At 41.5% G+C, this 17,168-nt stretch overlaps 2 protein-coding genes across 2 annotated transcripts; one reads left to right on the top strand and one right to left on the bottom strand.

Moving 5' to 3' along the window:
• Positions 1–1,278: 1,278 nt before the first annotated feature.
• atp8b4 (ATPase phospholipid transporting 8B4) lies at positions 1,279–13,714 on the top strand. The gene is made up of 27 exons (XM_084671513.1): positions 1,279–1,309; positions 3,345–3,403; positions 3,619–3,732; positions 3,883–3,981; positions 4,104–4,165; positions 4,368–4,440; positions 4,634–4,704; positions 5,087–5,169; positions 5,617–5,775; positions 5,862–5,950; positions 6,078–6,274; positions 6,541–6,749; positions 6,824–6,867; positions 6,967–7,132; positions 7,636–7,824; positions 8,180–8,295; positions 8,440–8,604; positions 8,692–8,803; positions 8,891–8,996; positions 9,209–9,350; positions 9,824–10,007; positions 10,328–10,551; positions 10,653–10,736; positions 11,224–11,469; positions 11,723–11,861; positions 11,959–12,089; positions 12,460–13,714. The coding sequence occupies exons 1-27, from the start codon at positions 1,279–1,281 to the stop codon at positions 12,853–12,855; spliced, it is 3,690 nt and encodes a 1,229-aa protein (XP_084527639.1). The 3' UTR covers positions 12,856–13,714.
• galk2 (galactokinase 2) lies at positions 13,705–17,009 on the bottom strand. The gene is made up of 10 exons (XM_084671518.1): positions 16,854–17,009; positions 16,593–16,681; positions 16,395–16,518; positions 16,207–16,297; positions 15,945–16,091; positions 15,757–15,855; positions 15,399–15,551; positions 14,990–15,200; positions 14,603–14,804; positions 13,705–14,442 (listed from the first exon to the last, which is right to left on the bottom strand). Exons 1-10 carry the CDS (start codon positions 16,901–16,903, stop codon positions 14,235–14,237), a joined length of 1,374 nt encoding a protein of 457 aa, XP_084527644.1. The 5' UTR covers positions 16,904–17,009; the 3' UTR covers positions 13,705–14,234.
• Between the last annotated feature and the right edge of the window lie 159 nt (positions 17,010–17,168).

The following is a 17,168-nucleotide window of genomic DNA, read 5'->3' as shown; positions in this document are numbered from 1 at the left end:
TTTTTATGAATGATTTATATTGGATGATTAATGATTACCTGAAGGAAAATCAACGTGTCTTAGTAAAACAGCAGTTTTACCATTGGCCATTATAATATGACGGATGCGGCACCAGATGACGGAGAAGAGAGAGAGAGAGAGAGAAAGAGAGAGAGAGAGAGAGAGAAAGAGAGAGAGAGAGAGAGAGAGAGAGAGAGAGAGAGAGAGAGAGAGAGAGAGAGAGAGAGGAAGGAATGGAGGGAGGAAGCATCGTCTCAGGTATATCATCGTCTCAGCATATCTGCGGCTTCACCCTACTGATGAGTTTAGCCAATAGATCCCATGAAATGCGGTCGGTGAGTAGCCCGGGCTATTTTATTCTGCTTCAAATGTCAAGGGACTGAAGCTATGCGTCGATGTAGATTGCAGTGATTGGATAGCTGTCATCAGCGAGGTTCTTCCTTGCGGATCTGTTAAAAGGTCTAACATAGCTGAAAGTGGGTTTTTATTGAAAATGCATGGGAAAACGCTCAGTCTATATATCAGACACTCGAATCTTGAAAACGACTGTTGACGTCTGCTTGAAAACGAATGTAACCAGCACTAGGTGACAGGGTATTTTCAAATATTTAATCAAATAATATGAATTGCAATTATAGATATTTGAATATGGGATAAAGCCATGAATTAGCTTCCTCCAAGACACACTTTCAAATTGAGCCATTAATTCCGCTTTTACGTGAGTAGAGTGGAACCTGTCAACCTGTCAGGTTTACAGTCTATTGAATACGTCTGCTTACAGTTGTCGAAGGAGCAGAGTAACTTGTACGGCCGAGTTCAACCATTCCCAGCCTGTGGTCCGCTATAATACAGGTGGGCGGCCAAACCAATGAAAATTAAAGTATGAAAAATGAATAAATATAAAACATTTATATATACTGGTGGTGAATAATTATTACAATTATTATTGTAGGATATTGTTAACTAGGCAACCTAATATCTACATGATTTAATATTAAGTGTTAGACATATCCCGCTGTTCTTAGTAGCCTGATACCTCTTCCCATAAGCACGTTTGTGAATCTAAAACGAGGTTTTTCTACATGTTTCAGGGCGTTTAGGAAAAAAATGTACATGTCTAAATCCTTCTCAAGAAATGTGATAGTTTTAAGCTCAGTTTCACAATAACTCTCAATATTTAAAGATTCAAATCAAGATTAACGTAAAGGATATTTGCTAATGGTTTGCTTGATGTTTACCAGGAAACCCTATGGATGCAGCGGGTTGTCCCCTGATATAATGGCCTTTTGGAGAAGAAATATTTACTTTGGTAGGTATGAAAATAAAAAACCTTTTAGAAGAGATTTCTAATGTTCGTCTTGAAAATACACTTAAAGCAGATAACACTATGGTTGTGCTTCAGACTTCAAGGTATTTTAATATTTGTATCCTCTGCTGTGCTTAAAATAGGAAATAATTAGTAACTATTTTTATTTATTGTGTGTGTGTGTGTTATGGGGAGGGACTTGTAAACAGTATCTGGCTCGATACCCACGTCTGCCTGACCTTCTGTAACCTATGCATCATTTAGGCTACTTACTAACTCCTAGGCATCCAAAAGGTAGTCATGTATTCACATTTCTCGCACTGGTGCGCTTCAATGCGGTGGCAATTGATAAACCTTTTTCTTTAAGAAGAAGGTTAAGAGAGGGTATGAGGGTGAAACCTGCAGGTAGGCTACATTAGCCATCTTTATGTTCTCATGGGTAGTTCTTAATGTTCTCATGGGTAGTTCTTAATGTTCTCATGGGTAGTTAGGAACCCATGTCTGGACCAAGATTGTCGAATGCTAGTTTTATTTTTTATTCACAGAAAGATAGGATAGAAGCTAACATGTAAAATCTTAAATGTTATGGTTATAGGTTGATAGTGTCACAGAATTTGTTTAGTCATGTTGTCAAGTAAATGATTATGGAAGGAGAGCTTAAAATAATGATTTTGAATGTATCTGTTGATGAATACATCCATTGCTTGGTTTCTATGTTGATGTTTGTTTCTGTGTTTGCACTATGACAATTTTGCAGCTAACTAAATGTGTAAACCAAACAGAGGCGTCACACCAATTTCAGGAATAATCAATTATTAATTTCATCAACAGAAATGGATAGCTTGAGGAAGTCTGAGTGGAGAATGAGCAGGTCCCTTTCTCATGTTACACTGTGCTTTGCAAATGTGTTGTCCATCTCTTGGATGAACTATTAGGTATCATTGAGGAATGATTTACCAACCTTCAAAAAACAGGTGTGGGTTAGAGTTGTGCTCGGGGCAATTCCATGGTTGATGTGAAACACAGTTTTGTTTTCTGTTAGTGAAACTTGCTTCGTATGGAAAGTCTGTATGTGTGCTTGCCCACTTGGAAATGTAAGAAAGAGTATCAATATATTATTATCAGTGATTGGAATTCATTGAACTCTGTCTAATAAGAGTCTAATAATGCTCTAAAAAGTGTTTGTGTGTGTAAAACGTATCTTTTGTTCAGATGTCTTTACATACATTGTTGGCTGATTGTTTAGAGGCTGGATGAATCCCTAGAGGTATGTTATACTTGAAATCAATGTAATCTCCATTTGTTTATCTTGTTGGAAAATCTCCCCTGAGATTAATTCCAAAACGGTGACTGTAACGTCAAGGCAAGTCCGGACAGTTTCCACATACCGGAAACTTCCCACATGGGTGCAACCACCAGAGAGTTACATCAATCAGCTACTGCAGTGTGGGTTCATGACTTTTTGTGCAAGCAGTTGGTACATCAGTGCGATACTGTTGCATTTATGACATTGGACATGCATTTAGCATTTGGTCTGCTTTTGGTCTACCAGTCAAGAAAAGGTTAACTAATGTTAACTGACAGTGACAAAATGTAATGGCATAGAGGTAGCTGAGAATGTTAATGTAACGGAGAAAATGCTGGAATTTGCAAGGTAGAAATGCTGGACACTGTAGAGTTGTCAAATGACAGATCGCGGTTGCCAGGTTACTGTATACTTGAAAGGTGTGGATGGACTCTCATAGAGCCAAGCAGCTGTTACTGTTCTGATGCTCTGGCTTTGGATGCTTCATACGTTTGAGTCCTGTGTTTTGTTCTACAGTTAAGGACTGATTGTTTGTAAAATAACAGGCCTACTTGATTGTGGAGTAGATTTGTGTTTAAGACTCCTGAAAGTGTTCATAAATGCAGAAAATATGCTTCTCTGGAACCGAATACATGGGTAAAATTCCCAATTGTTCTTGAGCACCAAAAATGATCTCCTTAAAAAGATGTATTGAGGGTATTGTCTTGATCTCATTTTTTGTTTTGTTTTCAGAGGAAGAACGTCATGTAAAAGCCAATGACCGGGACTACAATGACAAGTTTTCATACACTGTGAGTGAACTGCATTAGAGGACAACATGGGCCTGTCAACAAAGGGAGTTTACAGAGTAAACCAAGATTATGTCAAGGAAAGTAACTGACAAAAGTATTCTGTAAACTCCCTTTATGGAACAGGCCCCAGGAAGTTGCCTTGAGATTTGTCTTGTGTGTTTAATCTGTAATTGGGTTTAAATAAATGTATTAATTCTGAATGTTCTTTTTTCCAGGACAATCATATCAAAACCTCAAAGTACAACATATTTACCTTCCTGCCAATCAATTTGTTTGAGCAGTTTCAGAGGGTTGCAAATGCGTACTTCTTTGTGCTGTTGATATTACAGGTGGGAATGTAACTTTTCTATATAAAAAGCATCTTGCTTACCACATACCTGGACGCATACTTTTTATGAAGATGGAATTACTTTCCCAACTGACAATTCGAACACTCTTTATATTTCAAACTGGATTAAGACAGTTGTCTGTGTTTGTAGTTGATTCCAGATATATCCTCTCTCTCCTGGTTCACCACCATTGTGCCTTTGGTGTTTGTGTTGGTCATCACAGCAGTGAAAGATGCCTCCGATGACTATGTGAGTCCATCATGCAATTTAAACTGCCACTCTAAACGTGTTCACGCTGATGCCCTGTCAATCACTTTCATCAGCTAACGGCGTTGTTAATAGCTGAATGCCTTTGCACCACATGATTTCAGTTTCGCCATAAGAGTGATCGACAGGTCAACAACCGCCAGTCCCAGGTGCTCATCAAGGGCAGGTAATTTTAAACTTCACTAGATGGACTGCAGTGGAGAAGTTGGCCAAATAGCTAGACTAGTGCTACAATTATCATTGAATATCACTCCTGTTGTGGATATCTATTTAATAAAACTAATTATAATACAAAAAAAGTTGTTCATCACATGTGATGGGATTAAACTCCATATTAAAGATGTTCTAAAATGTATATATGTTTTTAGTTTACAGAAGGAAAAATGGATGAATGTGCGTGTTGGAGATATCATCAAGATGGAAAATAACCAGTTTGTTGCTGTAAGTTGATTTTAATAGATACATTATCATGTGAGTGCACAACATAACCTTTCACGCAAAGATTCACAAGTCACATAGATTCATCACTGACCATGATTTGGTTGATTTATCCAAGTTTACATCTGATTATATTCTGCTACATTTGAGTTTCATTGAAGAAGCAGTGATGGTTTATTCTTTTTGCTGTCCATAGGCTGACATATTGCTGCTCTCCAGTTGTGAGCCCTATGGATTGTGCTATATTGAGACAGCAGAACTAGATGGGTGAGTGTCCGGTTCTGAGGCCAGTGTTTCATGCTTTGTGATGGGACAGGTGCCACAGTAGAAACAGTTAGGTGTTGAAGGGGTAAACTGTGTGAACTCATTTCTGTTTTGAGGTTGAGACGCTTCATATTTTTCTGTTTTCACAACCGTCTTTAATGATTACTCGACACGTCTTCTTCAGTCAGCGTCTCTCTACATTCTGTCCTGTGCAAACGAATCCTGAATCACGAATCCTGAATCCCAAATCCCAAATCATGAATCTTCAATCATGAATCACGAATCCCCAACACAAACCAAACTGTCAGTGAACACTTACCCTTGCATGTTACCATCGGTCTGGCATTTCACTTTGCAAGTAAGGTCTCTGTGTTTGTCTACACAGAGAAACAAATCTGAAGGTTCGGCAGGCTTTGACGACAACCTCAGACCTGGGAGAAGACATGTCAAAGCTGGCTGATTTTGATGGTGATGCTTTTGCAGTATTCTGTGTTTGCAGACCTTTGTACTGAATGTCCTTGGCTCCCACCCGTCCTTTGATTTGACCCTGTGTGATTCTATTGACCTTAGGTTTGCTTGAATGAATCAATTAAATTAATTATTAAGTGTGTGATATACGGTACTTGTAGTAATGCTTGTCATGCACTTTTATGTCCCAAAGCTTAGTGATATATTTCCATTGCTTCCTCTGAGCTATTACTAGCTGGTGAAAGAGCTGCTCTCTCTCAAGGGTCTTTTAAGTTATCACACATATAACAAATTCATTGTGTTTAGTTTTTACCATCACCAGTGAAAAAACATTCATATAATTGTTTTTCTTGTTAGGTGATTATTCTGAACAGTACTGATCTACAGTACACATGAAGCTTAGTGTCTGGTTTCCTGTGGTGAATGTGTCTCATCTGTGTTCCTCAGGGGAAGTCATATGCGAACCTCCAAATAACAAACTGGACAAGTTTACAGGAACGCTGTGCTGGAGAGATAACAAGTATCCACTGGATAATGATCAAATGCTTCTCAGAGGATGTGTCCTCAGAAACACAGATTGGTGCTTTGGAATGGTCATCTTTGCTGGTATGTTGACGTCATTATCTATTATAACCGCAAGCCATTATATGTTGTTTTTTTGTCTGTATACCTGAAATATTTGCTACATCAAGGACCGCAAACTAAGCTGATGCAGAACTGTGGGAGGACTACATTCAAAAGGACCAGTATTGATAAGCTGATGAACACTTTAGTTTTATGGGTGAGATGTTTCTCTTCTAGTATTTTTTTAATATATGTATTCATTTAGTACACAGGGGTGCAAGAAATCAAGCTCAGTTCTGAATGCAGTGTGTTTTTAATACAAATGCATTGATCTCCGCCTTCAGATATTTGGCTTTCTCATTTGCATGGGGGTCGTTTTGGCAATCGGAAACACCATCTGGGAGCAGAGGGTTGGCAGAAGTTTCCGGGTGTATCTACTTTGGAATCAGCCCCTGAACAACGTTGTGTTCTCTGGCTTCCTCACCTTCTGGTCTTATGTAATCATCCTGAACACAGTCGTACCCATCTCACTCTATGTCAGGTAAGGGTGGCAACGTAGAACAGAAACAACATAAAACAATAAAGATGATTGTCAGTTCAAATGTATAGACATGATACAGTTGTCAGTAAATTCTGTTCGCTGATGACAAGTCCAGTGTTCAGTTAAAGTACATAAGTTACATAAGAAGTAATAGCAGAGGTAACACAAACAATAGAATAAACACAAAAGCTGCCCAATGGCCTTGTTTATTATTCAAATGTTACCTAAAAGCAGAGCAGTCCAACAGTTACTCATTTCATTTTCAGTGTTGAGGTTCTTCGACTGGGCCACAGCTACTTCATTAACTGGGACAGGAAGATGTACTATGCCCAGAATGACACTCCGGCGGAAGCCCGCACCACCACCCTGAATGAGGAGCTGGGTCAGGTGGAGTTCATCTTCTCTGATAAGACAGGAACTCTCACCCAAAACATCATGGTCTTCAACAAGTGCTCCATCGATGGGAAGACCTATGGTACGCCTCGTAGACAATGCTGCCCTGAGATGTGTATTCCCTTTGAACAGGCTGTAATCCTTGTCCTCCTTCAGGTGACGTTTACGATGAATTCGGCCAGAGAGTAGAAATAACAGAGGTAACGCCGGAGAACTTCACCACGTAGAATACCGTGAACGTGCGGTGGGAAGACTGTTATCAAATAATAACCTTCCGTATTGGTCTGTTACACCTCCAGAAGACCGCCTGTGTGGATTTCTCCTTCAACCCACTCGGTGACAAGAGATTCAGGTTCCATGACAGCAGCCTGCTGGAGGCCATCAAACTAGAAGAGCCTGCAGTGCAGGAGTTCTTCAGGCTACTGGCCTTGTGTCACACTGTCATGCCAGAAGAGAGGACTGAAGGTACATGCATACTCACGTCTGATATCAACTGCATCATCTCTTGCCATGGCAACGGGTAGTTCGCACCTAAAAATCGTATTGGTTGATAATAAACCTTTTCATAGTTTGATTAAAGATATTACTGAGCATCTACATGGATTATTAGTCAACTCTTTCATTCCGTAACACTTACAGAAAATTCAATGCATCTCTACTGAAAATGAAGTATCAACATGATATTGTCTTGCCGCTAGTTAGCTAGTCAGCATGACATTAATAAAGAAAACCTCAAGATAAAGATAAAACATAAAGAAAACAAGCTGATTCAAACAACTGTGCCAAAGGTATCACGTTGGCCGGGCGACGTGTCTATAACTGCACCACAACCCACGGGTTATTTGGCGATACACCACACCCTCTCGTGGTTGCTTTAGTACACAATGTAGCATCCAGAACAGGGAATACAGCCATAACTCACTATATTGTTTGTGATGGACATGTTGAATTGTTTATGTCACATGAAGGGAACCTGGTGTACCAGGCCCAGTCACCTGATGAAGGAGCTCTGGTCACGGCTGCACGCAACTTTGGGTTTGTCTTCCGATCCAGAACGCCAGAGACCGTTACTCTCTATGAAATGGGCAGAGCCCACACCTACCAGCTCCTGGCTATACTGGACTTCAACAACGTGCGCAAGAGAATGAGTGTCATTGGTTAGGTTCATTTTTCAAAGCAAGGCTCTTGTTCGCTTGCATTTAAATTGAAGTGTAAAGCATGTAGATGGTTTGCAGTATTTTTTCTTAAATATTTCGGATACCCTCCAAGTCTTCATTACATAAAAAGTTTGTTTATGTTGTAGAAAGTATACTCTCAAAAAAATATTCATTTATTAGATGCTTTTATCCATAGCAACATACAAGAGGGCGAGATTTGCATCTGCAACCCCTTGAAATGCAGTCAAGCTTTATAGCCCTCTCCCATTAAGACAATGGCATAAGGTTGTTATTTGATCAGCTGGTGGTTACTGAAAATGTCATGAAGTTATGTTTGCATCCCTTTGTTATCTAGTGAGGAATACACAGGGACACATCAAGCTGTACACTAAAGGAGCAGACACCATCATTTTTGACCGACTTGACTCTTCAAATGAAGATTTAATGTATACTACCTCAGAGCATCTAAACGTATGTTTTTTAAAGTTTAAATAGAAAATACATGCCAAAGGAAGAGTTTATTTTCAGTTTTCCAATTACCACACAACAACATACTTTATGTTTACCATGCAACAATGTTCAGAGTATTTAATAATCAGATTACGTTTGCTGTAGGAGTTTGCTGGAGAAGGTCTAAGGACATTGGCTCTGGCCTACAAAGATTTGGATGAAGATTATTTTGAAGAGTGGATTAAGAAACTCCACAGTGCCAGGACTGTGATAGAAAACCAGGAGGATCTCCTTACTGGGCTCTATGAGGAGATTGAACAAGGCCTAATGGTAAGATCTGTCAAACTGTCAGCTTTATTGTATCTCTATACAGACTTCATAACATTCATTGATTCAAATCCCTTATCCTGTCTCAAGCTCTTAGGTGCTACAGCAGTAGAGGACAAACTTCAGGACGGAGTACCTGAAACCATTGCCTGTTTAAGCCTGGCTAACATTAAGATATGGGTCCTCACTGGGGACAAACTAGGTAAACACGTACTCATATGATTCCTTCAACTATCCTTGTTAACTCCTAAAAGAGCTTGTGTTGAGCATGTGTTGGGTGTCGTTGCAGAAACTGCTATGAACATCGGCTACTCCTGCAACATGCTGCGAGACGACATGAACGAGGTCTTCATCATCTCAGGTGACACGCTGTTGGAGGTTCAGCAGCAACTCAGGTGAGCCCAACAAGACACCTTCCTTTGTCTTATACCGGCACTAGATATTGTTATTCCCAAAACAACTTCACCCCTAGAGGTGTAGGGTTAGATTAGTAAGGTTTGTAGTACCATCACTATGCCAACTGGTCCCACTGGTAATCTATGAGAAATGCCCTAACAGTGTAGTATCTTTGGGAGATAACTGCAAATCTGTTTTCCTCTCTCCTCAGAAGTGCCAAGGAACACATCCTTGGGCTAAGCAGAGTCAGCAACGGAATCGATGTTGAGAAGACAGATGCGTGTTTTGATGACTCAGTGTTTGAGGAAACCATTATTGCAGAGTACGCCTTAATTTTCCATGGACACAGTCTGGTAAGGGTCTCCCACAGTATCCAAAAATGTTTTGATCAAATTAGTTATGTAAACAAACAAATTCATTTCATAGTTGTTTTGTGTTCCTTTACTAGTGTTTTCTGCCTACATGTTCACAATGGGTTTAGTCGTGTTTGTGAAAACACTGCACATGCTCAAATGTGACTCATTGACCTGTGTGTACAACATGCACAGTGTCATGTTTTCCTGTGCTGGCTGCTCACTGTGCTGGTTGGTAATGAAGCATAGTCTTAGCGTGCTGGGAGTCCCCAGCCCAGTGACAGCCTCCATTTACAACCCAGTTCCCTGCAGGAGGGCCGCTCCCTTAGGTATTGCTAATCCTGGAATGACACGTCTGCTACAACAGCCCCACGTAGCTCTGCTGCAGGCTGCTTCTGTAGGGGGGCTCGGCTCTGACGCTTCAGGGTGGTTGATGATGATCATTAACAGGGTCTAATGTGACCCGCTTGCAGGCCCAGGCTCTCCAACCTCAACTGGATCAGCTGCTGCTGGACACAGCCTGCATGTGTAAGACAGTCATCTGCTGCAGGGCCACGCCCATGCAGAAGGCCCAGGTGGTGGAGCTGGTGAAGAGGTCCAGGAGAGCCATCACCCTGGCGATAGGAGACGGAGCCAATGATGTCAGCATGATCAAGAGTGAGGGCTTCTCTTTAAAAACTTTTTGTTGTTGTTGTTGCAAAGATAATTACATTTAGTCATTTAGCAGACGCTCTTATCCATAGCAACTTACAGTAAGTACAGGGACATTCCCCTGAGGCAAGTAAGGTAAAGTGCCTTGCCCAAGGACACAACTTCATTTTGTACAGCCGGAAATCAAACCAGCAACCTTCTGATTAATAGTCCGATTCCCTAACCGCTCAGCCATCTGACCCCATCTGATAATTGAAATACTCAGCATGGAGCTCACTGAATATCTGTACAATCTGCTGTGTGACTGTGTGGTGCTCTGCCCGCAGGTGCCCACATTGGAGTTGGTATAAGTGGACAGGAGGGCATGCAGGCCGTTCTGGCTTCTGACTACTCTTTTGCCCAGTTCCGCTTCCTGCAGCGCCTCCTACTGGTGCACGGACGCTGGTCCTACTTTCGTATGTGCAACTTCCTGTGTTATTTTTTTTACAAGAACTTTGCCTTCACGTTGGTGCATTTCTGGTTTGGGTTCTTCTGTGGTTTTTCAGCACAGGTGAGACATTTTCATATTTCACATTTAGGGAAGAATTTGTGTCAGACAAATGAAATACTAGCATTTTATTAAATTAATCCTTTTATCCCTTATTTTCTCAGACTATTTATGACCAGTGGTTTATTACCCTCTTCAATATAGTCTATACATCCCTGCCAGTCCTTGCTGTGGGCATATTTGATCAGGTAAAACCTTTTCTATAATACCTTTGATATTGTAATTATTCTTACATATTTTACAGGTTCACTCAATTCATATTTTAGGATAACGATGTAAATGATGATAATAAGGATCAATATCAGGCTATTCTCAAAACACTTTTCGTTTTCTTCCACACCGGACTAAAGTCCATTTATCTTTCAGCAGTTCCTATGGCAACTTCTTGAGCCATCTTTTACTTTCCTATTCGTTTTTCTTTTCAAGATTCTGTCCCATCAGACAGGTGAATATCGAACATGCCATGTAATCTTTTTTTAGACATGCCTTTTCAAAATACACTTCCTCCAGGACCTTATGCCTCGTCATCCATCCTAAATCTTCCTAAAATAACTAACACTCCTCTCCATCCAACCTAGAATACATCACATTAGTTGATAACGTATATTCACAGAGTATTATCAGGTCAAACAAACAGACGTCGCTCACAATAGACTGTACGTTTGTTTTTCTAAGGACGTCAATGAGCAGAACAGCCGCAGATACCCAAGTTTATACAGGCCTGGACAGCTCAACCTCCTGTTCAACAAGAGGGAGTTTTTTCTCTGCACCCTGCAGGGGGGGTGCACCTCTTTTGTGCTCTTTTTCATCCCCTACGGAGCTTTCTCCGTCTCAGTGGGGGACGACGGCTCACGCATCTCCGACCAGCAGGCATTTGCTGTCACCATAGCGACGTCCTTAGTCATTGTGGTTAGTGTCCAGGTAAGATCACATTATTACAGTGCCGTGCTGTGCTTTTTATGTCAAAGAGAAGGAGGTGGGTTTGTTTACATGTCCTCTCATTGTTTAGTGGCTCTCAAAGTAAAACCTGTTGTTCATGCATGGGTGTGACAGTATTTCAACCTACAGGGACTGTGTTAGTAATCTTTGTTATTCACAGATAGTGAATTTTGTTCAAACCATATACTGATACAGTATGTATGTCTAGAGCATGTCATTGTTTTTCCCCTAACAGATTGGACTGATCACAAACTACTGGACTGCTGTGAACCACCTGTTTGTGTGGGGTAGCCTGGCAGTCTACTTTGCCATATTATTTGCTTTGCACAGTGATGGCATTTTTGGCATTTTTCCTAGCCAGTTCTCTTTTATTGGTGAGTGTAAAACTCTTGGAATGAACTCTTTGAAGAGTTTCAAGTTTCCATAAAGAAAACTGGTGACCTAGTTTGTGTCGTTCTAATGTGTTAACAGGAGCTGCCAGGAACTGTCTTAGTCAGAAGAATGTGTGGCTGGTCATTCTTCTCACCACCGTGGTGTGCGTCATGCCGGGTTTGGCTGTTCGCTTCCTAAGGGCTGACCTTCATCCCACACAAACTGAAAAGGTAAAGAGAACTTTAAGCAAACTCACTTATAATATTTCACTTGGTTTACAATTGTAGTGAGAGAAGAACTCAGAAATCCTTTCATTTCGATGTATTTCAACTTTCCAATATCCTATACATTGCTATTGTGAAAAGGAATGCATGTTGTAGTACAGGGAATTTCAGTAAACATGTGACATGTAGTGAAGCTATGACTTCACAGGGCTACGAGGTGCTGGGGTGGGTGCAGCTCACTGGGAGGGCAGGTCACTGCAGATCTAAAGGCCACAGCTTACTTACTCCTCTTATACATCACTTTGGTTATACGTGTCTGCTAAATGAACAACATATACGCACATGAGTTCCACGTGACACTGTTCTGTCCCCGCAGGTACGCAGCCTGCAGCAGACCAGCAGGAAGCAGACACCGCAGCAGCAGAACCTGCGACGTGTACGCAGGACCAGCTCCAGGCGCTCAGCCTACGCCTTCGCTCATCAGCAAGGGTACGGGGAGCTGATCACCTCAGGGAAAAACATGAGGGTGAACCCTGCCCCCTCCTCTCCATCCGCCGGGGGGCCCCAGGTGACCCCTGCCCCCTCCTCTCCATCCGCCGGGGGGCCCCAGGACAGCCCCGGGTGTGTCAGTACTGGGTTGAGGAAGAAAGACATAACAAGTGTCTCTGATGAAGGGACTGGGGGTTCAGAGACTGGGGGTTCAGAGAGTAGGTGTTTGAACGTGGACCATGGTCTGGACAAGCAGCACACTGAGGAAGGACTCTCTGGGTGATTATTATTTTTAGATTGTCCACACTCTAAAACACTAGATGACAAACCTGGGCCTCATGTTGTAGATGTGTTCAGGAGCAATCTGTGGAGTCCTTGTGGATTCGGGTCAACGACCATGAGACTGTTTTGAGACTTAAATGGACTGCATACTCAATGTGATGAATTGTGTACTGAACTGTACATCTGTGTAAAATGTAATGATTTACAGTCTGTATATACAAAAACTGAATAATTGGTAGAATATGTATTAAACATCCATATGTTTGACAACATTTTGCTATTGACAGTGAATGAAACAAAGTTGTCTCAGGCCAACTTTTTATGTAAAATGATTCTCAATGCACAGAGCTTTCATTTGATATGGATACCTCAACTAGGATCAGGTTCAGGAAGCAGAGAATGAAAGACGCTCAGTCTACGATCAAAAGAAGAACAGTGAATGGAGACTAGCTGTTCCTTTTGCAGTTCATTCTATTTAGGAATTTAAAAAAACTTGTGTCTTTGTAAAAATATTAATGTAAAGAATCAAGTTGCTCCTTAAAGGTGTTCTGCAGTCTCCGCACCTACTCAGTGGAAACTCAGTCTAAACATGGTGAAAGCTTGATGTTGAGGATAATGTTGATGCTCTTGCAGTTAGCAACTTTCTAACCTAATTTCCAAATGTGCTGAATGCACACTCCTCCCTGGTTTCTGGATTGTACAAATGATTTGTCGTTTTTATTTCCTGCCTGTACTTTACACCTTAAGTGCTACCATTCAAATGTTTATTAAATACATTTATATTTTCGAAAAGCCGAAGATGGATTCTTGTTTACACGTGTGTTGCTTATACATATTCTCATCAAGCAAAGCTAATTCAAAGACTGATTTATTTTCTTTTGTGATTTTGTATAGATTTATATACTGCAGAAAATAAACTTCTCGTTGCTATTCTTCATACATGAACTACTTATTGAAATTACACCCCAGATAGCAAACATACACCACTGTAACCACTTTAATTGTATACTTTACTATTGGAACGTATACAGTGTAAATCATGAGAGAAACCCTTTAAAATGTAATTCCAAGAATGCAGCAATAGATGCTGTGTCCGAGAAAAAGTACAAAATTCCCTTTGTAATTACCAGTCTGATAAATTATACTTTCATAATTGCTATTGATTGTCAATAGCAATTTTGACATCAAAACTGATTGAACATTACACAAAAGTGTAAAAGCTGAATGCCCTTCCTTATGTTGTGCAACAGTTTTACCCACCATTAATTATGAAAAATCTTTAAAAGTGTAGCATGAAGTTAGGTCATTCACTTCATCAAGAAATGAACACATCATCTGGTCAAAAGGTTCTACGCAGGTGAAAGGACCCCTTCCTCCACATCACTCTTCAAGAAAAATGGCTGCTCCTCCTCCAGGCTTGGACACAAACAGACTCTGTTTCTCCAAAGCTGCTCTTCGGGAATCTGGCATGTAGTACTGCTCCCGAACCCTCTGAAGGAAGGACTCCACCTTCTCACTGGGTACCATGGAGACGGCACAGCCTCCCCACCCGGCCCCGGTGAGCCGAGACCCCACAGCCCCCGAGTTCCTGGAGCCAAAAGAAGCACTTCTATTCTCAGCATGAATAAATATAGCATGCGGACAAGTTCATTTTAAATATGAAATGAAATCAGCTGCATTCATTTGTTACCTTTCATTTTCGTTTTCATTTTAACAGCTGAAAAAGGGAGTCAATCTGTTGTACTTACAGACATATGTCCACAAGTTGGTCGAGTTCCGAGCAGCTGCACTCGTATAGGTCCCTGCAGCTTGCGTGACTCTGTTTCATCAGGTCTCCTAGGAGCTCAACGGCCCCAGCTGGTGCAGAATCGCACACACTCTTAAACTGGAGCACCCGAGCGGCCTCACCATAAACATGCCTGGCACGCTGGAACAGCTTGAAGTGGGTCACTGCCAAACACAGGGGAGAGGAGAGCTCCATGCATATCAAATCTGTCTTATAGTCACACAATGGTGAGATGATTAGTGACAGGTGGACATTCTACTTCCTGGACAGCCCAAATCCATGTATTCAATATATGAACTGATTATTGCTCTTTTGAGATGGGCAAGCGTTGCTTTTGACAGTCTCTCACCATGCTGGGTATTGGCACTGAGCAGGCTTTCACACAGCTGCTCAGAGGTGATGCCCAGGGCCTTGCAGATCTCCTCTCTGCTGTAGGGCTCCGGATGCAGCACCTCCTCCACCAGGCTCAGCATCTCCTCCAGGGAGGCATCTAGCTGTGTCTGGACCTCAGCCAGCTTCACAAGGTTGTTCCCCTCCAGGCCCCGGGCCTTAGCCAGCATCTGAGTTCACGCCAGCCTCCTCAGTTAACGCTGCACTCTAACTCATCTTACTCGTACTTCTTACTCATACCTCTGTTAAATATTCTGTCTGGCACTTGCCAATATTCTCTGTCTTATGTTTTCTTTATACACAGTTTCGAAAACACTGACAGAATTTGGCATTGTGACTTTGGGATTAAGGGAACAGCACCAGATTACCTTGGTGGCTATCCGGCACTCTACGACACGAATGTTGAAGTGAGATGTAGCGGCTTTGTTCATCTCTACGCAGGAGTTAGAGATGACAAACACTGCTCCTTCTGGGAGCCTGACGTCAGTGGCCCGCAGAGGGTGGAACTCTATGAGCTTTGCCTGAGACACAACAGACAAACAACTCTATCACAAAATAGTGAAATTGATTGCAAGATTTCTGTTAAACGTGACGTCTTTACTCAATTCCTTCACATTAAAACTCTGTATAGAAACCACGCAGAGACACGAGCTGCAAAGTCAAAATGTGTAGTGTGACTAAGTGTTGTGCTAGTCATGAGATATGTGAATTGTAATGATTGTTTACAGTTCCCCCCTCTGCCAGGAAAGAGATTGACTGGTCCATACCGCCTCCCTCTGTGCCAATGTAGCGCTCACATTTGGCACAGATCTCAGCAAGCGCCACCTGGAGGACACAAAATGGGTCCTTTGCATTTAGTCAACTTGCACTGTTAAGCATCGATCTTACACTTTCCCTGTTAACAAACACTTTACCTTAGAGAGAGACTCGTGATTAGCCTCCATTGTTAGGAGACCTGCACAGCACACCAGGGCACTTGAACTGGAAAGTCCCGAACTTGGAGGGACAATCCCATCCACCACACACCGCATCCCAGCAAGAGTAGATAACCCCAAGTGATCCTAGTAATGATTGAACAATGCCTTGGATTACTATTAGATCAAGTTAATTTTATGATCATTCTTATGGTAAAACCAGAATGATATTCATGTTTGTTTGTTCAGTACACCCCTTTACCTGAACGCCCTTAACACCACAGAGAAAGTAATAATGCCACTGAGGGTTCTCTTGGTCTATCCTGATATCCTTGCTAGAGACGGTGAAATCCCTGTAAAACATCCACAACATTTTGGTTGGAAAACAAACTTAATTAACTGAAGAACAAAATAAACCACATCTGCATTTAGATTGAGGATGTCTCTTACTTGTATTTGGGATTTGCATTAGCCAACTGAATTGTTTGGGAATCGTTGACTGAGACCGCAGCAAGAATATTCTGTTCAATCGCCATTGGGAGAACAGCATAGCCGCAGTAATCAATATGCTCCCCTAATAATCAAATCATAGGCTCAGTTAAGTTTTACTTACAATTTGGACTGCAAAATTCCTGTTATCACCCTCACCTATTAAATTAACTCTCCCAGGAGCACAGGCATAGAACTGGGGAGGCTCTCCGTACATTTTCTGAAAGGTCTTTTTTAAGTTTTGCAACCTGTAAATAGGACAGTGGGAAATACATAAGTAGAGAGTAGCTCCACAGACTGGTACAGTCCACCAGCTCTGGACAACTGATAAAATGCACTCTTACTTGAAGGGATATTTGTTATCAATGCTGATTCGCTGAGCCGTTTTGTGTTCTGTGAATTTAGCTAAGATTAACTCACCTTTCATTTGAAGTCATCACAACTTGTAACTTTGGTGGATGTGAGGCCATATCTTATCTAATCACTTTGCCCCGCAAAAAAAAGCTGGCTGCAATGTGTGAGACAGAATGAATACAACAAAGAATCAGCTGACTGTCACAAGAGTATCCCGGAAATACGAAAGATACTCGTTGAAAATCACTGCTGCAAACTGAAATTCTAGCCGTTTAGAAAAGTATCAGTCTCTGAGACTACTGTACCTATATAAGTGACACTATGTAACTTGTTAGATATAATATCAGAGAGGGAGATAACGCGGAAGACTGAAATCCGGGC

The sequence above is a fragment of the Hypomesus nipponensis genome, chromosome 14 (genome assembly GCF_054491055.1).
Source record: "Hypomesus nipponensis isolate SF chromosome 14, ASM5449105v1, whole genome shotgun sequence".
Lineage (NCBI taxonomy): Eukaryota > Metazoa > Chordata > Actinopteri > Osmeriformes > Osmeridae > Hypomesus > Hypomesus nipponensis.
Note: the sequence above shows the minus strand (reverse complement) of the source record. Positions and strands in the feature narration are given on the sequence as shown.